This window comes from Pygoscelis adeliae, unplaced genomic scaffold (assembly GCF_000699105.1).
Source record: "Pygoscelis adeliae isolate BGI_AS28 unplaced genomic scaffold, ASM69910v1 Scaffold86, whole genome shotgun sequence".
In the NCBI taxonomy this organism is placed as follows: Eukaryota; Metazoa; Chordata; class Aves; order Sphenisciformes; family Spheniscidae; genus Pygoscelis; species Pygoscelis adeliae.
In genome coordinates, this window is record NW_008824930.1 from 664616 (window position 1) to 690024 (window position 25409).

The following is a 25409-nucleotide window of genomic DNA, read 5'->3' on the forward strand; positions in this document are numbered from 1 at the left end:
TATGATCAAATTGCTATCAAAAGAACTACTCACGTAAGTGACTGCAAGCAGGCATTAACTTTTCCTTCAAAGACATCTCAGACGCCGTTTGTTACTGCATCACTCTTCCCTCCCACTCCAATCAGGTTCCATGGAAATGAACATCTGATTGCCAGGAACTGTAAGGATTTGGGGGTTTTCCCCAATTTTGCCTATCAGGTTTTATTTACTACACTGGAAGCAAAACTCTGGCAGTCAGTCAGTGGATGAAATTCCTTGTCAAGTTAGTGGCTACTACTTCACAGAAAAGTGTAAACTGTCTTCAAAACAAACAGCAAAGTTGAAATTATACAGTGAATCAGGTTGTGAAGAAAGCAGCTGTCCTGCATGAAAGCATTGAGAAAGCTCCTCCTCTCAGCATTTTATACTCCAGATACTCCTCAGATACTCTCTATACTCACATTCTATTAAACAAAAACTTTATTCATGTTTTTGCAAGCACAGCTTAGTATTTTAGAATGCAAAGACTGAAATGCAATTGTACAACTCCTCCTTTAGTCATAAAAAGCTGTAGAAGGGCACACTCCTTACTGAATGCATCTATGTCCTTCTTCAAACATATAAAATAAAAAGACAAAATACATAACAAACTGAAATTTGTTTGAAATAATTCAGAATATTTAAATTGTTTTGTAAATTCAGAATGAAGACGCAAAGTCAATTCATCTCAGAACACATTAGAATAACAGCAAGCATTCAGGAATAACTTTACTAATCTGTTGCAATGAGAACCCTCAGACCCCTTGGCCAGTGCCCTTCTATGGGGAAAGGCAGACCATCCCCTGTTCTTGGGTTTTTTGAAGTGTAGAATTCTTCTGCAGGACTTCCAAAGTTACCAAGACCGTCAGCTTAATATAAACCTAAAGCAAGTAACTGCAATGTCAAGCCATTGCTTTCAGGTCAGCCTTCATTCTGAAAATATTCATTAGCTTTCCATTACAGAAGATTCCTGATCCCTGCTCCCCCCCCATATGGCATTCCATATGGCATACCATAAATTGCATGTCTCTTCAAATCTGCTCCAGTCTTATTACAATTTGTGGAGTAGACAGGGGGAGGGAGGAAGGCAAAAAAGGCATCCTCTCCTAAGCACACCCAGCTATCTCAAAAACCAAATAACCCAATGGGAAAAAAATTATTTCCTACCTATAAAACAAACACCAACCATGTTATAATCACGTTTTGTGCGCCTTTTAGTCATCAATATGATATGCCTACACTCACTAAACTCTAAGGTGAAGTGAGGGTAAGTTTTTTAATTATATAATACACATTCAGTAACTTTGATAAATGAAATCCAGACATCGTTTCCAGTGTTGTTTACCAGAAGTCTGATATACACAAAGGGCTTCTACCATTAACTAATCCATAAATAATTTCTCAACAGCAGCTTACTATCAACACTCACAGCTTCTTCTACCAACTCCGAGATAGTTGTCTCTGTTAGACCTGCTCCTGAAGACTTCAGGCTCTGCCAGCTAGAAAACTGCCAGTAAGGAAAATTCAAATAATAAACAAGTTGGGGACCAAAGTTTGATATAGCATAGGCATACTATGTGTAGTATATTAAGGAATATGCCCCTCGGCAAGTATACGTCTCTCTTCCACTACTAAATTTACGTTGTAATTTGCCCTGTGAGTTATTCTGAATGATGAGGCATTAAAGCCTTACACTTCACAGCCTAAGTATCATCACACTGCCTCTTGCACATAAGCGAGTAAGAGTTCAGCTTCACTCTCCTATACGGCAAACTGCTGTTTTCACAAGGAAGAATTTGGTCACATATATGTGAAATATGTAATAAATAGTTATGTAATACGTAGTAAATACATATATGTATTTAATACAAAGAGTATTATTACTCTTTAAAAGAGTAATACTCTTCACAGTATTAATACTCTTTAAAGTTTAGGCAAGTTCAGGTCTCATTCATAGGTCTTCCAAAAAGAGCAACACCTCCTAGCAAGCAAATTAGCTAGGACTAAACCAAAACCTATTTATTCCCTTACCTCTTTTGAACTGAAAAACTACTTTCTTTTTTATCATAAACTCAGTCATGAAACGAAGATAAAGAACTTAAATCTTACACACTGGTTTTACTGGGGTAGAGCTTCCAAATATCACACCCCTAGTAAGATGCCAGGCTTTCTTAAGACATACCAGCGGACAAACCAAGTCAAAAGAGTCCTTGTCACTTCAGAATTACACTTCCTTATCACATATTTTGGTTCTTCATATAATATGCGTGAATAAGTGATTTGGTGCGGCATGTATCAGTCTGAACTGAATCTGATCACTGAACTAGATTTGTATTAGTGTGCGCAGTGTCCGAGGTAAAGTATTAAGCTACAACAACCCAATAATCTGGAACCAGGGCAATAAAACTTTTTTAAAAATACTCAGATTAGATAATCTTATTTGTTTTAAACAAAGCATCCCTACTTTCTCTGTATTTGAAACCATGGAAAACCCATGAAATTCTCCATAGCTTGCCTGTTACTAAATACTAAAAATGAACATGTCCATTCATTGAGATCTGTCAGTGAAAGATACCACAAATACAACCAAATTAAAATGATACTGCAGTTTCCACTTTATAAACAAGCAAATCCCAATGGCATCAAGAAAACTAACTGCTGCAACTGAATTCGGGAATGTACAATTTGCAGCTCCTGAGCTCATCATTTCAAAGCAGACAGAGAAGATACTGTGGACTGACCAGTACAAAGACCATACAAGGATATGGGCAATGGCTCTACCTGAAGTAGAGAACGTGAATCACAACCATATCATTCGTGAAGATGACACTGGAAAGACCACATCCTTTGAACATGAGGCTTCTGTGTGGAAAAGCACTGAAGAAGCTGGGGCCTGTATCAGGCCAAGTGCTTATCACCATCTACACAACAAATTTCAGCAGCAGCCAGCTGTACTGGCAAGGAGACTCCACCCACACTTTACCGATCACACCGTTTCTTATAAAACAAGGTAATCTGACATGCCTCTGATCAAAGATCACACCCTGCTCCTGGATCCCCACCTACACACACACGTTGACAGCATACAGCTCCGTGCCACATATACATGGGTTATGGAGTCTATGTATGTATAATGTATACATACTATATATATCTACACTGTTGTGGTTTAACCTCAGCCAGCAACTGGGCACCACACAGCCGCTCGCTCACTCCCCCTGTCCTGGTGGGATGGAGGAGATAATCAGAAGAGTAAAAGTGAGAAAACTTGTGGGTTGAGATAAAGATAGTTTAGTAGTAGTAGTAATAATAATAATAATAATAGTAATAGAATATACAAAGCAAGTGATGCACAATGCAATTGCTCACCACCCGCCGACCGATGCTCAGCCACTCCTGAGCAGCAGTCGCTGCCCCACGGCCAACTCCCCCCAGCTTATATACTGAGCGTGACGTCACACGGTATGGAATGTCCCTTTGGCCAGTTTGGGTCAGCTGTCCTGGCTGTGCCCCCTCCCAGCTTCTTGTGCACCTCCAGCCTTCTCAGTTGGCAGAGCATGGGGAGCTGAAAAGTCCTTGACTTAGTATAAGCACTGCTCAGCAACAACTAAAACGTCAGTGTGTTATCACATTATCCTCATGCTAAATCCAAAACCCAGCACTGTACCAGCTACTAGGAAGAAAATTAACTCTATCCCAGCTGAAACCAGGACACAGACACATACTTTTTGTGTATATATGTATATTTATACTTTGTATTTATACTATATACACAAAGACTGAAGTTCCTACAGGCTGTGTAAAGGCTGTAGGCTGGGTAGAGGCAGGAGGTCTTCCAGTGTCCTGTCACTGCAGAAAATCCTGTACTCTGCGCTTCAGCTTTCCGAGACATCCAGGGGCCAACATGTGCTCAACCTAGCAGCCCTACTTAATACTATATACATACATATATACACACCTATATATTTATATGTATATATATAGCAAGCTAAGCTTAGCAAATGCTAAGTGTGGAGCGGTAAAGAAAACAGATTACCCCCCTCCCCCCCCCGCCTTAGCTAACTAGACTTAATACTTGAGCATTTAGATTGTTAGCCCGATAGTTAGTTAACTAGACTTAATACTTGAGCATTTAGATTGTTAGCCTATTTGAAAGACATGGGGTTTTATTATTCCAGCAACCAAGCTTTCACGGCAGTTTTAATTTTTACAAGATGACAGCATGAGATTGTTGAGATTATTTGGCTACATTTTCCACACAGTTTTCATAGATGTCCAAGGTCCTTCAGAGTTCTGCCCTTTGCTGCACTCTTTGAAATACTCTTTTAACACCAACTTTGAGCACATATTTGTCCACATCTTCCAAAAATATTTTTGCAATTTTCACGCGGCAACCTTCCTACAGGCTTTCACAGCTGACCTATCCAGAAAGAAACTACTCCCTTTCTTAATCCTTGGGTTTTCTACTGAGACATGCTTACCAGAATAACAGTGAAACGTGGCTACATTAAAAGCAGTCCAGGGATACCAATAATTATTTGTTCTGAAGAATAAAAGCTTTTAACTGATCCAGAGAAGTAAATCTGTTGACATAATTAAACCATTTAACCGCTTTTGTTTTTAACCCTGCCTTCCTTTCTACTTTCTCTTGTTCTTCATCAGTCTACTTTTCTGCATTTCATTTGTTGTGGTTTAACCCGGCAGGCAGCTAAACACCACACAGCCGTTTGCTCACCCCCCCAACCCCAGTGGGATGGGGGAGAGAATCGGGGGGGAAAAAAGTAAAATTCATGGGTTGAGATAAAGACAATTTAATAGGATGGAAAAGGAAGGGAAAATAATAGTAATAATAATAATGATGATGATGATGATAAAAGAGTATACAAAATAAGTGATGCACAATGCAATTGCTCACTACCCACCGACCGATGCCCAGCCAGTCCCTGAGCAGTGGCTGCCCCCCCACCTGGCCAACTCCCCCCAGTTTATGTACTGAGCATGACGTCACATGGTATGGAATGTCCCTTGGGCCAGTTTGGGTCAGCTGTCCTGGCTATGCCCCCTCCCAGCTTCTGGCTGGCAGGGCATGGGAAGCTGAAAAGTCCTTGACTAGCGTAAGCACTGCTTAGCAACAACTAAAACATTGGTGTGTTACCAACATTATCCTCATGCTAAATCCAAAACACAGCACTGTACCAGCTACTAGGAAGAAAATTAACTATATCCCAGCCAAAACCTGAACATAATTTCAAATTGAATATGAGCTTTTTGGAACAAAGATGTGCAGTTTTATGTAATGTACAATTTTTGCATGTACAGCAAAATGAAACCACTGGACTATTTAAATACTAGGAAGATGTGCAGAAACAGCAGCACAAATCCATGTTTTTACCTTTGTTTTACATATTAAAAAGTAATGCAGGCCAGTAATTCACCAAGCACTTTTCATAGCCTCTATTCCAAGTTGCACCTTCTCACAGGAGTTGCACTACCATCACTATCATGTGCATATATTGAGAAATACATAAATCTTCAACACCAGCCTCCTTTTCAATGGGATCCTAAGAGAATTCAGTATTACAAAGCCTAAATTTTACATGGGTTTGGGGAGAAGGAGGAAATAAATGTTCTTTCCCAAAATGTTCTTTCCCTGAGGTAAAAGAAATGAAGTCAGAGATCATATTTTTTACAACACTACAACACTCAGCTGAAAGCACCCATCTCTTCCCTCTGAGCTTTCTAAGCACTCAATCGGTCTTTGAATTCCCAGAAAACTCAAAAGCTACGTTTACTGTGTTTAGTTTCCATTCTTTTTTCTGGCTTTTATTTCGAAAGAGCATTATTATTTTTCTGAAGTTACTAACCAAAACCAAATGCCAGCATATGAAAACTACTACTCGCTCTAGTAAAAGTTTATTTGCTTTTCTTTTTTACCACTGAGAAATGAGTTCTAACTTCAGTCTTACTAGAAAAATCTAAAACATGTTTCTCTATAGGTTTAATTAAAATTTTAAAGCTGTATCATGACATCCAGATTGAAACAAAATCCTTACTCTACAGAGATGTGGGCAGTAGAAAATACTTCTCGTTACATTGACATCATAACATTTGAGTGGTAAGTTATTAGACAGTTATTATCCAAGAAATGTTATTTTGTTTGAATCAAGCAGTTTTATCTGTCTGAAAGTAGAAAAAAATCCCTGAACTGCTCCTAGCTGTTGTGAACAGGCTGAGAGAGTCAGCTGCTGCATTTAACAGAGGTACAGGGAAACTACAAAAGCATTTTAGAGGAAACAGGCTAAGAAAGTTTTCTCTGCGTATTTCTCATTGCACATACTGTGAACTTGACAACAGTGCCTTTTAAACATTCTTCCCTCTACACAGGCAGTTTCACAAAGTGGGGAAAAAATATATTGGTAAAACCTCAGTCTCTGCCTGTACTGAGAACAAGTGTTGAACCTCAAACTACCATCACTGAATTTCTGAAATTCACTAGTTTTCATCTTAATCTAATAAAATGTCATATGAAAGTTTTTATCTTCTTAATTTTCTTATGAAAACTAACAGGGCTCCAAAAATCAAAATTTGCCTCTTAACCACTGTTGATCAAGACTCACTATCAAATTTCCACTTACAAGTTTCTTTGCAGTGTTGCATTTACTCCATTCAAAGTTACGTTACAAAGTAAATGGAATTTCCTCTTCGAAGAGACTGCAAGATTTAGCTTATATTGCTTATAATCAGCACAATTGGGAGCGCCATGAGCTTAGCTTTCCCAAGAAGCCTGTGATACTAGGGAACTAAATCAATACCATGTGCAGAGAATTCAATTTTCCGAAGAAGTTTAAAATATTAGAGAAGTGAGCTCATAAATAGTTTATTTTAAAATGTTTCTGCAAACTATTTTGTGCATTTCATTATCCTTCAGGCTACACTGAAATTGTCAACACAAGCATGACAAGCTACCTTCACTGTTCTGCATGTCTCAGCTGTCACCTACCAGCTCTATCATTCCTCCACCATCCATTCCATTCTTAATTGTATAGAGGCATTACAAATAATGCTCCGAAATAAATTTTAGAGAGACTGATGCATAGATTGTTTTCCTGATTTATTTTCCCCATAACCACTCTTCTGAAGGAAAAGAGCTCCATCAGTTCTTTCCTTCACCCTTCCAAAACACTTTTTTTTTTTTTCCTTTTAGCAATGAAGTGCAGACTTTTCCTCATCATGGATTCTTGAAAAACAGTTGAGAAGCTGATGACTCCTATCCCGTTCTCACTGCTAATTAAAAACCAACCAAACAAAAAAAACACCCCAAAAACCACAAAACAATCACTTTACTGAAACAGAGTGAAACTAAGTCATGTTTAACATGACTAAAAAGCAAAATGTAAGCCAAATTCTGTTTTTTTTTTTTTTTAAATAACAAAAGGTAGGAAGTTGTAAGTTCGGTATTAGACAGGTTTATGTCAATGAATATGTAACAGAAGAGAATAAGGCTTCTGCAATCACATTTCAAGTTATTCTGAGAAGCTATTCGCTTTATTGTTATGAGGCAAATATGGCCTAGCAATAAACCTGCTGGGGACTAGGAACTATTAGGCTCAGTTTCACTGTACCCGTATGTACAACCGGCATATGATTACAGGCGTATAAGGGGTGATAAACAGGCTTCCTCAATGAAAGTATTTCCACCTAGCTGACTTGAAAACTGAATCAGCGAGAACTCAACTGGAAAGGAAAAGGCGGAGAGGTGTTCAGCATGTGTTTTGAGACACCAGCTCTTGAATTTCTCTGTGAAAGTCACGTGGGCACATTTGTCCATGAGGAAATTTCATTTAGGAAGTGGCCCCTGTGAAAAGGCGGCCCTCTTCTTCCTATACAACATAACCAAACTGCTCTAAAGTCTCTCTTATCAGACCCAAGAACTGGACCCCCATTTTTACTGAAATAACGTATATAATCTTACATACTTCAGAAGGAAGCTTTTGTGCAGCACGTCTCTGTTGTTGTTGTTTTTTTTTTTTTTTTTTTTTTTTTTTTTTAAGGAGGGGAGATTCTGGTGCATAAATCGTGCAGAAGCAGAAAGGTAACAGATGGTTGCTGGAGCCGTGCCACAGAAAATGCAGCGGCTGACAGGATTTGTTATCCCTTAGTGGCTACAGATAAAACCTTTACAGTTTAGGATAAAATTTCATTAAAAAAGTGTAGCTGCTGACAAATGAAAAAAACACATCCTCTAGAGAAGACTATGCAAAGAAGATTTCATCCCACAGAGAAGATTTTATGTATTTAAAAGAATTTCTACATACATGAGAGGAAAAGCTTTGCCTAAACAGAGGTTCTGCGATTTGGCTACCCATGGCAACTCCGTTCTCAGCTAGGATGGTAAAGCCACAGGAGAAATCAAACCCCCTTCTCCCACTTTTTCCTGAAAAAGCTATCTAACATCAAAACATCTAAAGGATCCTCTGTGCGCCCATTTGTGTGCAGCCAGAGCTTTACAAGAGATTTGGCAACTACTCTGATGCACGAAAATGTCAAGCCTTCCCTATTAAAAGCTATTGGAAGGAATCACAGAACTATACAGAAAACTCAAAAGGCATAAAAAGGGTTACCCCTTAAAAAAGCCAGCTTCTTGCAGGGAGAAAAAAAAAAACTGCCATCCATTTTAAGGCCATTCAAGACCATAAATTTAGGTATGGTGAAACGAACACCTACATAATTATAGGATCATATCACCGAACAACAGACTGCTTCTATTCGTGAATCATTGGATGTGAATTACAACTGACTAAAACAGTTCAAACTTTTTACGTCTTCAACTAAAGTAAACTTCATAACAGCGAAATATCCGTTGTGAGGAGGCCCAGATTCCCTGACTCTCTGCAAGCAGATAACTAACCGCGCACTCAACGTTTCAGAGATACGCAGCTCAAAGTATTGAACCAGAAAGGGGAGAGCAGCAATGTAATTCAGCCAACAGGAAAGTATCAACTCCACAGAAATATAAAAACCTGTAGGTTGCTCCAGGCTCACCCTCTGCCCGGAGTCCCAGCAGGCATCTCCTGGGCTTCACTGACGTGGTTCCCTCGGGTCCTCCTTGCAACGCAGCAGGAGCTCCAGCCTCTGCTGCTGGCGAGTGAGGCTGTCCCACCCTGTCACCACCCACGTCTGGCGATCCCTGGCTGCGAACGTGGCATCGCTCTGCCCTTAATACAAGGGGCACAGGATCAGCAGGTCTCCAGTCAGCACCATTTCCCCACACAGTCAGTCCCATGGGCTGGTGCCCTCCAAGGAGCACGCCAACAGGCGCTGTGGTCACAGGCCCATGTCACCTTGTGGCCAAGGAAAGGTAGTGTGGTAATCTTCCACCTGCATTGCTAGTGGGAAAATCCCAGGTCATGAACATTACACCTAACATCTTACACACTCTCTCGGGCCTTAGGCCAGAGGAATCCACCCCTGGAACACCTTCCTGCTTCTTTTTTGAGACATGTTAAGAAATAAAATAGAAAATCTTCCCCCCCTACATTGTTCTGACCCACGTTGATTTAAGTTCAGTTCTTTACTCTGCCAGAAGTTGTTTGATAAGTGAAGGTCACACAATATTCTGCACTTCAACCACCTATAAACCAAGAACAGGAGAACCTCATACTGCAAAACTGTTGTGGAAATAACCTTGCTGATTTTTGGAGACATAGAGCATTCCCAGGTAGAAATCATATTGGTGTTTCCATAAGGAGATAGCCAGGACTATGGAACTGCAAACACTGCGTTAGTTTGCAGTGGCTTGAGAGAAGTTATTGAGCCTGAATATTTTAAGGACAATGAAATTACATAAAAAGCAGCTATAGAAAATTTAGTTTCTGAATCTCTCCAGGTCTCACAGGGAGTCAAGAAGAGGAACCACTTTTCATACTAGTAGCAAGAGCTGGAACAAGTGAGGCTGACTGATCAGCTTCTGAGAGAGGGTAACACAGAAACGTGACACGATCCTCACTATCAGGAAGGTAAGTGAGATGCATTTACTAAGAAACTGTGTTACACCTGTGTTGTCAGTCTTCTTTCCTCCCACTTCCATCAACACACACACACACAATCACTTTTCTTTAGCCTCATCAGCTATCAAGGCCAAACTTTCAAACTAAGTTTTTATATTTGAGATGCTCAAATTAGGTAGGTGGAAGGAAAAACATAGCATCAAACAGCATAAAAACAAAAATCAGCCCTCCTCTTTGAAATGTAGTATATGAAACAAATACATCATGTGCTGGAATGGAACAAAAGGATTATCAAGCTAACTTCAAATGATATTTAAAGAGTAAAAAAGTAAATTCAAATACTTCATTCTTTAAACTTGTGTAGCTTTTGCCCATTTCCTGAAGTAAATTACTTGTTTTACCTTGGGACAGAGGTTGCACAGCTCCTCCTTTCCCCACATGTGCCTTCCTCCTCCATAGTTTTACGTTTGGTATATTCAAGAATCGTAGAGATCTCACTTTGAGCTAAGAAAACCTTTCCATTTCTTTCCAAGTCTTCAGCTATCCAGATCCCTCCACTTCATTGCATGGCAAGGATAAATGTGACCCCCAAATTATTAGAGGTCGGTGGCAAGCTAAGCAGCAAGTGATCCCACTGTTGTTGCAGTGGCAAAAAAAACCCCCAACCAACCAAAAAAAAAACCCCAACAAGTAAAAAGAACAAATATTTCACAGAAAGTCAAGAGACTAGGAGTTTCCCTGGCAACAATGGCTGTAGGATTTCTATGGGATCAGTGGTGGCTTTTGCTTCCTAGGAAACCACTTGCTTAATGCTAAGAACTGCGATGCATCTCTGAACCTTGCTTGTTCATTGAGCTCCTGGAGTGGGGCAGTGGAGCGGGGTGAGAAAGAAAGATCTAAGTAGAGGTGGTGGTGATCACCAGAGGAACGGCGATGCACCGGAGAAAAAAGGCTAGGGGCTGGACTTCACATCAGGTTCTGATCTTGAGTGAGCTGGCAGAGATCAGTCTACTCCAATCTAACGTATTTACTCTACACAGAGCTAGGATTCTTAAAGTCAGGCTCTTAATTTATAAAAGCTATAAAGGTCTGCTAGAAACTAATAAAAGTTGTCGATCATTCTTTCCCTTCATCATTTTTAGCTCAACCCTACACTAGCAACATTATTTCAGCAAACTTTTGGTGTTATTCTCTTACAGAAATCTCCTGCACATTCAGTGACGCATTTTGTACAACAGCTACAAAATTAGCTGGCATTTCCTGCTTATAAAATTATTGTGCAACATCACACTGAGGTCCAGCTTCAGAAACTAACAACCTCTGCATAGCAATTTATGTCTCAGTGTTGAGGATGATTTTCAGTTGCCTTTTTTAATGAGAAAATTTAAGACTATGTGTCCTGATTTTAGCAAGCTTCTTCAAAATTTTCCCCATTCATCTTCTCCAGCTAACACATTTCCCTCCCCTCCCTCCCATCACATTTCCCACGGAAGTAAGAGCAAGATTATCCTTTGAACTTCAAAGCACCTTACAAATTTGACTTACTCTCAACATCCCTGTAAACAGTAAGATCATTGTTATCCATTTGGCTGATGAGATGTCCAAGAGCTACTACTGAGAAGCTTCTTATGTGGTTTATCTTGCCAGGAGATCGTAACAGCTTACATGAGCCCAAGTAAAGCCTGAAAGTATGGTTCTTCCCCATGTTTTTAATGTCTGGTTGGAAAATATACTTACAACATTTTCTGGCTCTTACAGTCTGTCATCACAGAAAGGCACCACGCAGATTTTGCATCTGTCAAAGTTTGCAAATGAGCCACAGGATACTGAGCAAAATGTGTGGCAAACAAAGGCAGAAACTGCGCTGAGACGTATATTCACCATTAGAAGCCCAGTTATGCTGTTCGAGAACCAGAAATGAGCTACGGACAGTATGAGGATGAGGTACCTGCTTCTTCCTGGATGAATGAAGCCATTAAATACGCAACGAATTAAGAAAGAAACAGTGGAAAAGGCTTTGTTGCTGTTCTTCAAGTGGCAGACCAGCACTATTGGGGCCGGGGGCCGGGGGGGGGAGTGTCCGAAAAGGAGACATCGGTTTCATCTCCCCCCCAGTTATTAGATGTGCACTTATCAACACTACGTGGAGCTCCTGCCACCGTCCTCCTGAATGCCCTGTATCATTGACAAGTACCTAAGTGGCCTTTCACTTCTCTCCCTCCAGCGTAAAGGAAAGGAATTCCCTCCTGGTGGAGGGAGAGGATTGTAAGAGCTAAACTTTCACATCAAAACAAGAGACGAGGCACCATCTCTCTCAAAATTATACCCTGTATACTGCATAAATAACCTACCAAATAAAATGGCTACATATAACCTGTTCTACTCTGCTGATGGTTTAGGAACTGCAAGCACTTCTGGACAGACTCATTATTCAAACTACATGGACCAGCACCTTCCATGTTACTGTGATATACCGAAATTGTGGTGTACTGTGATTACAGTAGGGCAGGTTTGTTAACGATAGGATCAGATTTCTTTAAAGACAGGATGGCAACAAAATGGAGTGGCCTCCTGCACTGTCAATAAAATGGTACTAGTCACAGAGGAGAAAAAGTGGGTACTAGTGCTTCATGAGCTAAAAGCACAGACACTTTATTCCTGTACACTTCAGGGTGGGTTTTTTTGTTTGTTTGTTTATTTTTTCCAAGCATTTCTCCCAGAGAAAGGAGGTTGCTGAACAACATGGGGAAAATTCTAGAGAGAAAAAAATAGCAAATACAGGTGGCTGCTTTTGTGCATACTGTATCACATTTGCTGCACTGTGAAACGACTCCACCTATGTCCAGTGTCTCCCCAGCCATTTATAAACCAACTCAATGTAAACAGTAGAAAGACAGAAACTGTTGGCATATACAGCAATGTGCTCAAATACACACAAACATAAGTTTTCCAAGTTGTGGGTACCACTCCTCTACTTCACCACAAATTGACACTTGCATGGACCAGTTAGCTCCTTGTTTATTTTGCCATGCTCAAGCCGGAACTAAACATTCTCTAGGAAAGTCTTTTCCAGCCAAGGTTTCAGCTAAGTAAGTCTCCTGAAATCCCAAACTAACAGATTATAGGATAGTCTACGGATTCCCACCTCACCTATTTTAAGGAAGCAGGCTTCATCCTTAGTTACCTACAGCAGGAAGGGGAAACACATTGCTGTTCATTTTATCATACCTGCTATGTTTTCTCAAAACTATTTTGTGCACTAAGTAAAAATTCATGCCTTCTATGTAGAAAGGATCTGTATGAGAAATTGCAATTTGCTCCAGACTTGCTATTCTTGAATTGGGTGTATTTTTGTGCTGTTTAGACTCTTGGATTTTATTTTCTTTTAGGGTCAGTTTTTCATACTCAGAGGAGTATACATTAAAGCCTGAGAGACTGTACAATTTTTATGCATGGAAAATAAACCAGGTATTTCCTTGCTGAATGAAAGACATACTTAAACACAGAGCTACAAAATGAGCACTATCAAACACTATCGGTTCTACCAATACAAGGGGCCTGGCCCATGTAAATTTGATGCACAAAATTCTTAGCAGGGTGTTAGTAGAACCTAGGAAGTTGAACCATTTACTTCTGGAGGTAAGCCTACATTGCCAAACATTTACATGCTCGGATCCACTAGAAGTATGTTTCCCATGGGTTCCCCACCACCACCACCTTCAGAGAATCACCTCCCCCTTTACTTTACCCTTAATTTCAGGTAAGGGTAAGAGGGACCTATTGAATAAAGAGGAGAGCTGCCTATCACACATTGTGTCATATAAAAGTGAGGAGATACATCTGCAAGCCCTATTCTGTCTCTTCCAGACCAGGAATATGAACTTCAATCTTCTACCTCTTGCGTTAAGCGAGTTATGCCAGAGACCCACCAACACGCATCTGGATTCTGAAAACCCAAGCCCACATCTCAGGGGTGACCACAGCAGTGCGGCACAGTGTTGCCACCAGCTGTACCGTAGTCACAGCAAGGCATTCTACCCCACCAGAAGTTTCTTTCTAAAGGTGACAGCCCTTCCCAAAGAAGCTACCAGACACGCTCCCACCAAGGTGTCCAACCTGCCACAGATGCAGGTTTACGCTGTTATTTTCTTACCTCGTTACACCGTTCGAGTGCCTGGCTGCTATTCAGGTTTACAGTAGACTAACACTATTAACACTGAGACAATCCTTGGAACAAAGTGAGATTAATTATATGGTGAAGACTCCTGCAGAAACATTTATCTTTTAACAGGCCATGTTCCAAACTCTGTGTGCTAATCTCATAAGCATTTTTACTGGAGCACAGAAGTTTAAGTAGATTTTATTTTACTTCTATCACTTTTCCTAAAGAAAAAGAAAGCTCTCTAGCTTGTATTTTGCAAACTGAGAGTATTTTTGGGAAGGAAAAAAAAAAAAGAAAAAGAAAGATGAGTTTTGAAACTTACATTTCACACAAAATGTTCTGATCTAATTTATTTCCTTTCGTAAGTGGAAAGAAAGCCAATTTAAAAGTCTAGAAGATAGACAGTGCCGTCATCTTCTGCTTAGGAGGAAATTAAGGCCAGCAGAGGTAATGAAATGGAAAGTTGACTCTGAAAGCACAAAACAGAGCAGAAACATCTCAGGGTATTACAGTTAATTCATGCAATACCTGGAAAACTGCCTCTATGCTGACCTATACCCAGACAGTTCTAAAGATGAGAACTACTATGAGATAGCCGGTTTTTAAAATTTTGTTTTCTTGTAAAGTTGCAACATGATTCTAGTGGTTTTGGTTTTTTTTTTAATGTTGTGTGTTTTGGGGTTTTTTGCCCCAACAAGAGCCCAATCATTATTGCTCTCTGCTCTATAATGAAGAATGAACCCTTTACAGCTTCATTCGCCAAATTACCCCATTTCTTCTGAATAAATAGTTTTAAAAATTCTGAAACATATATCTTGGGAAAGAGGATGCCATAAAGGAAAATTCTAAGTGTAGACAATATAATTCAATGCGATATGAAAATGGACGTTTGAACTCTGAAATTCATTTTGGCAGCCTTAATGGAGTGTATTCCACATAATTCTTGCTGTTAACTCAGGTTCTTGCCAGCTTCTTTGCAGGAGAAGATGATGTGTGTATACCAGCGTGTAAAGAAAAACAGGTAAAAAGAGAAGAAAAGTCACAAGACAATTAAGGAAACATGTTGACTCAACCCATCAAACCAGACACAGTGAGTCCATAAACAAGCAAAACCACTGTTACTGCAAAACTTCACTAGTACATATTTAACTGAAGGATGTGAAAATTATATATTTTTCATCTGTTATGCAGCAAGTGTGGTTTATCAGCAGCAGTACATGTACATGGTTTCTTAGCAGGTGAAAAACTCAAAAATTAAGTAATTTACACACATTTGTCAGGTTCGTATTTTGGAGTAAAAATTGGAAGGCCCACAGACTGACAATTGGATACTGGCATTTCTGTTTCTAGGGCTCCCCAGTTCCCCTAAAGTCTAGGAATAGACAAACCTTAGATAACTTGTTGGTGCCAAGAGACAGATTAATCTTTCTTAAATGAAAGTAGGCTGGAAAATATCACATGAACATATATTTCTGATACTTCAAAATACTCATGACTTCGCTCATTCACAGTTCAGTAGGAACCAAAAGCAAGACAAAAATTACAAAATAAATATTTTATTCTTTCCCTCCCTCCCCCTGCTACTTTTTCATATAAGCGATTATGGCATGAAACAGTTTGTATCACAGCCCTACTGCATATTTCTCTTCCTTTTTTGACATGAAGTAAACATAAAAGAATGCTCTGAAGAATCAATCTGTAAATTATCTTTGATATTCAACTTTTCCATTTTCCATATGCAGAACTTAAGTTTTATTTCTAACAGGTGACAAGGGGCTTATTTCCTTTTTAAATAACAAAGCCTTCGACTCTCCGCCAGTACAGATGTATATAGTTTTACTATCTGTTCTATGAGCTCGTATCAGCTAACAGTCTACCTGCATAAATTAAAAATTATCCCCTACCACAAACTTGATAATAAATATCTTGATACTTTTTTAAAATAGTTTTTGTCCTAAGCTTTATGCTAATGAACATTAAACTGCATTTTATGACAGCTGGATGATGCAGAACAGATGCTGAGCCAAAATTTCATTTGCCAAATGTCAGCTCAGAACACGTGTGTAAAACCAGAGTATTAGTAATCCAAACTACATGGTGAAAACAATGGAAAAAAAATAGTCAACTACATCAATGCCTGCCAACCATTTTTCAGTGATTTCAGATGGAAATTCCACCTGAACTGAAGATTCCTGAAAATAATGTTCAGTTCTAGGAACCCTAATTGCTTATTAGGATGAGTACGCTCTCTTTTGGGTATCTATTTCTCATCTTGAGCTGAATGACATATAGCAAATGCTAATCAAAAGCCTGCAATTAGTATGCTTTTGCCTTGCAGGTTTTCCTCTGCCAGAGAGCCTTTGTTTGGACCTCTGGTTGGACAGGTAGGCTCAGTGTCTGAAAATGATGCCTGCCATTCCCCTCCACGATTCGTGTCAGTCACAAAAAAACCCAACCAACCAGCCAACCAAAGCAGCAATAGGTCTGTAAGGAAACTCAAAACTTAGCAGTTGACAAAGTCCACCCACTGACCAACATGTTTATTTTTTCTTGCTGTGTAAGATACAAATGATAACCCTTTGAGGAATACAATGCAACTTAAGACAGCCACTGAAAGTCTTTCTTGTATTTGGGCCATGTTTTCCTTTTCCTAATTAAACCCAGTACTTCTAATTATACCTCCCATGTGCTACCCTAAATAATTTCCGTCCTTCTATAATGTTTTCACAAGCGTCTGGAAAATCTTCTCTCCCCTCCTTTCCACACTTGTCATTTATCCACATTTTTGTAATCTATCCATAGAAATCAACAGTAAAAGTCTCCTGATTGCTTTTGTTGCTTTTCTCCAAACTCCTTCCAATTTTTCAATGTCTTTCCAACAGCTGAATGATCAGCAGCTGCTGTAGGCCACGGATAGTTTCACAAGTCAGTCTGCCTAGGTGGACTATAGCTTCTGGGGACTAAGGCGTAACATCATCAGGTGTGCTTCTGACATTTCTTTATAAGAATTATTCGAACCAACAAGTAAGGGCAGCAATACTACGTAAGAGACACCACACACAGTCTATGGATCAAATGAATGAGATCAAGAGTAATGCAAACCTCTTTTACAAAAGTTATTTTGTGCAAAATCCCAATCCATCTAATAGTAATTAGTAATATTTAATGATCCCCTTTAAAGAGTTTATGAAGTTTAATTTATACCTGGACGCCTGCTCGCTCCTACTTTACCTACAGAAATCAATACTCATGAAATGGTATCACAAGACAAGAAAGAACCAAAAAGCAGGCAAATGAAAAATTTGCAAGAGGGAATCTTCTTTTAGAAGCACATATCCTATACATTAACTGACTAACAGTTGTGAAGTGACAGCAGAGCAACTAAACAGATAACCTTTTCTTAAAAAGATATTACGTCTAGGACCTGTAGAGATACTGTAAATATGTCTTTCCTGGCTCTAGGGAATAGTGCCTTCAACATCATCATGCTTCTCCTAAGAACATTTCATATAGACTACAGTCATTTCTCCTCTGGTTTAGTGCACTCCTAACGTAATTGTCTTTAAGTTTGAACAGGAGACAATTACAAAGCAAAGCTCTTTTTCCTCCATGGGCCTTCATATTCTGGAATACAGATATGTCAAAATACCAAGGTTTCAGAAAAAGACTGTTTCCCTCTGGTTACCAATGTTTGCTCTGGGGCAGGGGGAAGAAGGGGAGGAATTAAATGTGTATTTTTTCAAATTTCTGGAGGAAAAGCTAAGGGGGGGGAGGGGGGGGAAAGAAGTTGAAGACAAGATGTCTTCTCAATAAGTAAAACTCTGCAATGGCAGAAGTAGCTACGAGCAGTGATGTTTCTGATGTGCCATAAAATTTAGCTGCTGTTGTGTTCCCGGCTGGAGTGACACAGAGAACTGCTATAATGGTAAACAAGTAGAGAGAGCAGGTTGTGAATATTTGGTTTTTAATGCAGGGAAGGAAGTCTTTTCAAATTGTTGCTTAAACACCTCCAGCATTTTTGTTGGGGCAAATTTTTGGGCTCTCCCGTCATTAAATTACACACAGCAAAAATAAATAAATAAATCACACAGTCTGCCATAGAAAAACCCTGTATAAATTAACACTTTCAAGGTTAAACTGAAGTCACCAAAGAGACCTGCTTTCTTTTCCATCAGAAAACTGAACAAAATCACCAAGTGCATTGAGGATTACAGTTAGCATTTCCATTGCTGTTATCATGGAAGTCAAATAATTTGCCAGAAAACTCTCTCTCTCTAATCCATCTGCCTCCTTGGGCTATGTATGGCTATAAAGCTTCCTCTTTGCACCTTCCCTAGGTATATGAGGATGGTCATGCCTCATAGCAACATTAGCAGTTGTGCTATATATTTAAAAAGCATGCACAGCAACAACCATTTCTGCAAAGCTGTAACGCACGCATTCTGTTACTACGTACTGGCATTGGAAGGCTGCACAACACACAGGGTGAAGCCTGATTACGTGTTGCTTCCACATTGCTCAGTCTCATTGCCCAATACCAGAATATCCTTTTCTGCAGCTTTTATGAATATTAACTGCAGACAAACCAAGAACTGTAATGACTTCTGCCCAAGGATTGAAAATTCAATCCACAGTCGTTACAGAGTCAAAACAGTCACACCACTCCTCCCATTTTGAGAGAAAATGACTTTTCATAAGCTTTTGAGGGGTGGCACTACTGAAAGCAGGCTAAACACACACATTCAAGACCACTCCTGTCATTTTGTTTCACAGAAGAGCTCATGAGAGCCTTCCAAGGTAAAGCATTAGGACAGAGCTGTTATGCAAACAAAATCTTTCATGTACAATCACGGGTTTTCTTTTTTTTTTTGATATTCAACCAACAGCAGAAACATACAAAGCAAACCGCAATTACAAACCTCCGCACGAGCAAGAAATAGTAGACAATGAAGGTTTCACCCACCTGGGATCTTTCTGAATGCTATCAATGGAAGGTGACCTAGCCAAGGTCCCTTCAGGTGGGATGGCTGGCCCAGATTTGCTGTATGGTGATTCAACAGAAGGACAATACTGCAGCTGTCGGTAGGGGTCTGCGTAATTGGAGGCTGGGCCGGCCGCATAGCTGGCCCTCTGGAAGGTCGCTGTTGCGTTCTGTGTGCCGTGTTGACTGCCTGTGCGCTGTAAGGGTACGGAGTCGACACCAGGGGAAGATGGGGCTACGACAGGAAAGTAGGGACAAAGTAAAAAATTGAGGACCTGTTCACAGAAATGGTTAACCAGGTCTAGGCAGAGGGGAAAAAAGAAACACAACCAAAAATCACACACATATAAAACAGGGGTTCAAAAAGAATGAGAAAAAGAACCAAACAACATTGTCATTTTCAAAACCATTGAAGTAAATAACCGTCAAACAAATTTCTAAATGGCATGCCACTTCTGGACTAGAAGACCTTTACACCAGTTAAACAGACCGTAGCAGTGCTTTTTCACTTGGGGTTTTAACTGCGCTAACCTGAAATGAAAAAAGTGCAGAAGCATGGGAATAGTCAAGCTAAGATTCACAACCACTACTGAGTGAGGCTTTCGCAGTCCTTACAGGGGTAGAAGTCAATCAGATCCACCAGCAGAAGGAGGGTCAAACCAGGCTCAAGAGTCCAAATTGAGACGGATGGCTCTACTGCAGAAGAAACAGACAGCCATAGCCATCCCAAATTTGTAGTCCTAGTATCCAATAAAGCAGGTAACCCCAGACACCTGCTACTGAGAGTTGCTGCGTATGCTTCGTTAACCCATCTTCTGCGTATTTCACCTTAAGTAAGACTTAGGGGACTGCTACTGCTAACTCAGTCTGAAAAAGAGCTAACTAAGCACAAGGTGCTTAGACATCACATAGATGTCTTAATGCACGCCAGCAACGGCTGTGCTCGCACACCACAGCTCAAGATTAATGCATTACCAGTTTTGAGCGGCTTAACCAATAGATTTAAACAGACTTAACGTTTTTGCGACTCAAAAATCTTATTAATATCTCTTGCAGCCCATTATCTTTCTGTTACAGCACCGTGCACTGGAGATCCACTCTGCTTTATGATTCTTATTGAATACGCAGTATTTTTGAACCGAAGTCCAGTTAATGGCAAATGGATTATCACTGTAAGGGCCAGAGGACCAATATCCACATGATCTTTGGCCTGGAAACAAATACAAATTAAATGCTGGCTCTGCTCAGAAGGAAATTTTGTTTCAAGTGCCACGTGAACTCATGGTGGCTCCCATTTCCTCCTGTCCCAAGGCAACAAGAATACTTTCGCCAACAGGAGTGGGCCCGAGTCCAGGACTATTTTTAGCTGGGTCAAATTCATATGCTAAACTGTAGGCAGAACCACATATTCAAGAGACAGGTTTTCATAATAGATTTCCCAATAATTTCTCATTAACATGCACATTTACATTTTAAGTAAATAAATATTTAATATATTATAGGACCATAAAAGGGACTTTAAGCATTTTATCTCGAAAGTGTCAGCAAATGAAATACAGTGAGCTTTAAATACAATTACAGCAGTCTGGTCTGACCTAATGCTTGTCAAAGTTACAACACCTGAAAATTTTAAAGTTGTATCAAATCTTTGCCTTACTTTTAATTTTTTCTTATGGTTCTGAAGTATATAATTTTACAATAACAAGTATTAACTTATAACTTTGTTACAAACATAGATAAATGGGATCACCCACTTATCTACCGCCCCATCATCAGGAGTGTTCAAGGCCAGGCTGGACGAGGCTCTGAGCAACCTGACCTAGTGAAAGATGTCCCTGCCCACGGCAGGGGGGTTGGACTAGATGATCTTTTAAGGTCCCTTCCAACCCAAACCATTCTATGATTCTGTGATTACGTTAACTTACATATATAGCAACATTTTACAAGTATTGTTTTTGTTTAATTGCTAGGATGTATTTCTTTAAGAAATGAGTAATAAGACACATACAGACCTCTTCATGAAACTGCATCAGTTAAAATGCATAACAGTATTAGCATACTGAAACATCCCATGCACAAATCATGCGAAATTCAGTGTTAGGAAGACAAAGAAAACATCACATTTTAACAGAAAACACAGTTCAAAACCAAAATTTGGTGCCTTGTGAGAAAAAGAGTAAAAAAACAAGTTAGAGAAAACACTGGAAATATTTTCAAGTGAAAAAGCAAAAATGTAATTGTATACTGACACAGCATCCTCTTAAGTACTGTCACTCCGCAGAATATGCTGCTAGCTTTTGACACAGTATATGGGGAATTGCAAAAAACCCTACAACACTAATACTGGTGAAAACAAAAACTTCATTGTAATGTAGATTGCTTTGCAAAATATTCCACTGTATTTCCCTTCCTCTCCTTTGCAGGACAGTTCCATGGAAATCGTGTTTGTTTTTAAATTCTTTGAAAACTTTTCTATTTTCTCCTTTGTCTTGTTATCAAAATAGGTATTTTTATGAACTGAAACTAGCTGTCACCCTAACACCTACATGCTTTTTGAGTCACTCTGATTCATTTCTCAAATTATCTTCCTAGCAGACTGCTACTTCCTTTTGAATTTTATCACAATGAACACAGACGTGCCATAGTCAGAATATGAGAATGAGACAAATCTATGACTTAGTTAAACATTCACAGATAAGCTTGTTTGGCCAGTGTTACCCAGATCAATTAAAAGAAAAACAAAAAACCCAAACAACTAACACTTAGAGTAACTTCTACATCTAACTTGACTACAGCCACCTTCATGGACTGTGAAAGAGTTAAGCTTCAGCAGACATTTTTACATGAATAATTTCATGTAAAACTGAAGCAAAGCCACATCCTACCAATACGTTACTCTTGCTTAAACAAATCCTTTTGGCAGCCAGACTTACTGACTGAAGTGTGTCTCTTTAGGCTATGGCAAACTTTCCGTCTATTGAGATCTCCCTTTTATTTAGCTATTAAAACAGCAAAGCCGTAATGATTATGTCTATTAAAAGAAATAAATTCAGAAGTCCATTTGCCTCACCCAGCAACAGTAAATCTTCAGTGAGCACAGGGGCATCCAGAAGGCACACACTTGGAGTGGACCAGAAAGCGTTCGTGTACCAGCTACGTCTGCAGATGGTCATGTAACCTTTTTATGTGTTTTTAAATTGAAGACACTTACCCCTTTCTCTAACTTTTGCATTTGGCTCTCCTCTCAAATCCAAGCCTGCTACACCTTGACCAGAATCAGTTCAGCGCGGGCAAGATGCAATACTACTTTGACAAGGATGAGGGGTTTGCCCCAGCAAGGGAAGAGAGGGGCGGAAAGGGGTTGTAACAGAAGTGCTGTTTCTGAAGAAATGGGCTGCTTTCCCCTCTCCCAGCACCAGCCACCAGCCCAGCCTTCCCGGGATCTGGCCTGGTTGAAGCAGAATCATGGCCAAGTCACACTATTGCCCTGGGTCTACGGCGGGCCCTATTCTGCCTCTGCATAAAGGTAAAACCAAAAGTCATAACCGGACTGTGAAGAAGCAGGTCTGGTTTTCTGGACACCATGACACCTCATTGATTTATCAAGAAGATTGGAGGTAAAGGTGTCCACAAAGCTAGATCTGCTTCCAGCCTTCAAAAGTCCCCAAACTGACAAGAAGATCAAGATTAAAATCCAAGAAACAAAAGGCCTCAAAACCCTACTTATCCTGTATCTTGCTTTACCTAAGTGACCACCCATGAAAGCATTGTTTTCAATAGCGACTGCTGCCCCCACTTTTAAAAAACTTACATGGAAATTCAGTGGTTGACGTCAGATAAATAAGTCTCTCAAGTTCTGCTCTGCTCCTTTTGCACTGGTCAGCCTACCTGCGGCTCCTTCCCGGGACCGCTCGGCACAGTGGCCTTGCAGAGGCACGGGGAGAGGGCGACTGGCATCTGGCCGCCCCTTCCAGGCGCCCCACTCCATGCACACGACAGGGGCTTGTACAGACCGCAACCTGCAACGCTGAGGCTGGCTCACACTGACGGTAGGGTCACAGCACCCACCCTGCTGCAGCTAGCAGATACTGAGCATAGCAAGTAACATGCTCAGTAGTAGGCCAATAAATCTCTATATATTCATGAAATTTTAAACTTCAGTGTAAGAACCATGCTTGAAGAGAATTTTAATTTTGGGTTGAGAAAAGGGTTTCACTGAGAATTTCCAAAGTGAGCATTTCACACTGTGCAAATCAAGAGCTATAGTCTCAGTGAAGATATTTCAATTTGTCACCTACAAATTTAAGATCTTGTTTTAATTTGGCATGTCATTAATACGTTAAAAATACTGTATCATCTCAACCCTCCACTACTGCAGCACCAAAATCACATCCCCAGAAAATGGAGCGTCTGGGGTACCACACAGACATTTAATATGTTCTTAGAAATCTTTGCCAAAGAGAAAGAAAAGCCCCTGTTAACTATAATGAAAACCCTCCAAAGACCTGATGTATGCCCTGATTATGGTTCTCTTGATTACAGAAATAGCAAATAGAAAAGCTAGCCTTTATCATTTTCTATGGCTTTTGCATAGTATTAACAAAGATACAGCAACTTTTATATTAATGCTGAAAATTTAGGTGTATCGCTGAATATGCTCACAGGCTCATAATGAGATACTCAACTTAGAAATTCACTTTCAGATTTTGTATCTTTTCAAATCTATGACATCTCTAGAAACAACTAACAAAACCCCAAAAGCAAGAACATGTTGATTTAGGCAGGGATACTATTGCACCATACCCAAGTATCTTAGGGAGACAGTTCAGACTTTAAGGAAGTCAGAGGGCATTTTGCCCAGTTAACATACGTAGGATCAGACCTTCAGAAAGGATAAACTCATTTATGAGACTTATCTTGCTACACCTTCTTTCTGAAAATTACTTGGCTAATGCTGCTGTTTGATTTTTGGATACTACCTTGTAAAATTTTCCTCTTATTCTATATTAGACATTCAGTTCCTGTGTTAACCTTCTCCTTGTGCCTTTCATACAGATTTCACAATTCTTTAGTTGTTTTTTTTTTCTTTTTTTTTCTTCACTGGTTTGCACCTGCAGTTGATTCTTACTCTCCTGTGAAAGTTGAAAATTAGATCCCAGTAAGACGTCCTTTCAGTGCAAGGTATGTCCACCATCCCTCCATGAGTTCATAAATGATACAAATGCAGTGCATTCTGTTTGTAGCAAATATATGGGGAGATTTATCAAACAGATACTTTTCCCATCTAATACACCATAAAAATAACACACCGCATTCTCTGTCAATTAGGAAACAGAATTCACCAGGTTTGGGGGATACAAACACTTTTTATCTCTAAATGTTAACTGAGTGTTTTAGAGCATGCACCAGCTTTTTTGCAATAGAAGTTTAACAAAATCGATTATAATCAAGCTAGGAGCAAATCAGCAATCCAAAGTAACAAGCACAAACAGTGAAGTTTAACACTGTTCAAGACGTATGATAATACATATATAATAATAATAAATTTGCTTAGCAGTTACTTTTAGCAGCACTTTTCCACACTGGAAGTGTAAGATTTTAGAGAAATATATGGCTGGGGGAACCTGAAAATATTTACCAAAAGAGGAAAAAAAACCCCAAACTGTAATTGATATTAGCAACTACCTCTAAGGTAGTTAAGATTTGATGAAGGCACTATCATATCCTCTGTTCAAAGTAGACATGCACAAAGAATTTTGTACTTTAAACATGCAAACTGAGAGGCAGAACAAAAAAAAAAAAACCACTAAAGGATTTCAGATACAAGGCTCCAATTTAGATTTAAAATACTCAGGACCTTACGCAAGTATCAACTCCGCAGAAGTCCTATGTAGCTTGGCAATTTTGCTACATACCTTCTTGTAGCTGAAACAGGAAAAACACAGTCAAAACTACTGCAACTTTCTATTCCTGTTGTTTTCCATTTTCTCCTCCCTCACTTGCCTGCACTCTTTATTTTGTCCTATTTAGTTGCTGATCTTGCAATCAAAACTCCCGTCTCCAAATTCTCAGCCAGAGAGAAGTAAAAAGAACCTGTAAGCAAATCTTCCCTTGCATCCTCACAGGACGGGCTCTTCTCCATCCATCCAGCCTTTGTTCTCAACGCATCAACCTTTTACGGCTTCCAGGACTGCATCAAACTCCACACGGTCAACTGGAAAAGCCTCTTTTCCTCAATTTC

At 39.7% G+C, this 25409-nt stretch overlaps 1 protein-coding gene across 1 annotated transcript in view; it reads right to left on the reverse strand.

Moving 5' to 3' along the window:
- CTNND2 (catenin (cadherin-associated protein), delta 2) overlaps positions 1-25409 on the reverse strand; it is a 573271-nt gene that overhangs the window by 243884 nt on the left and 303978 nt on the right. The window contains exon 7 of the mRNA XM_009325000.1: positions 19151-19403. Coding sequence (XP_009323275.1) covers positions 19151-19403 — 253 coding nt within the window. The remainder of the gene's footprint in view (positions 1-19150; positions 19404-25409) is intronic.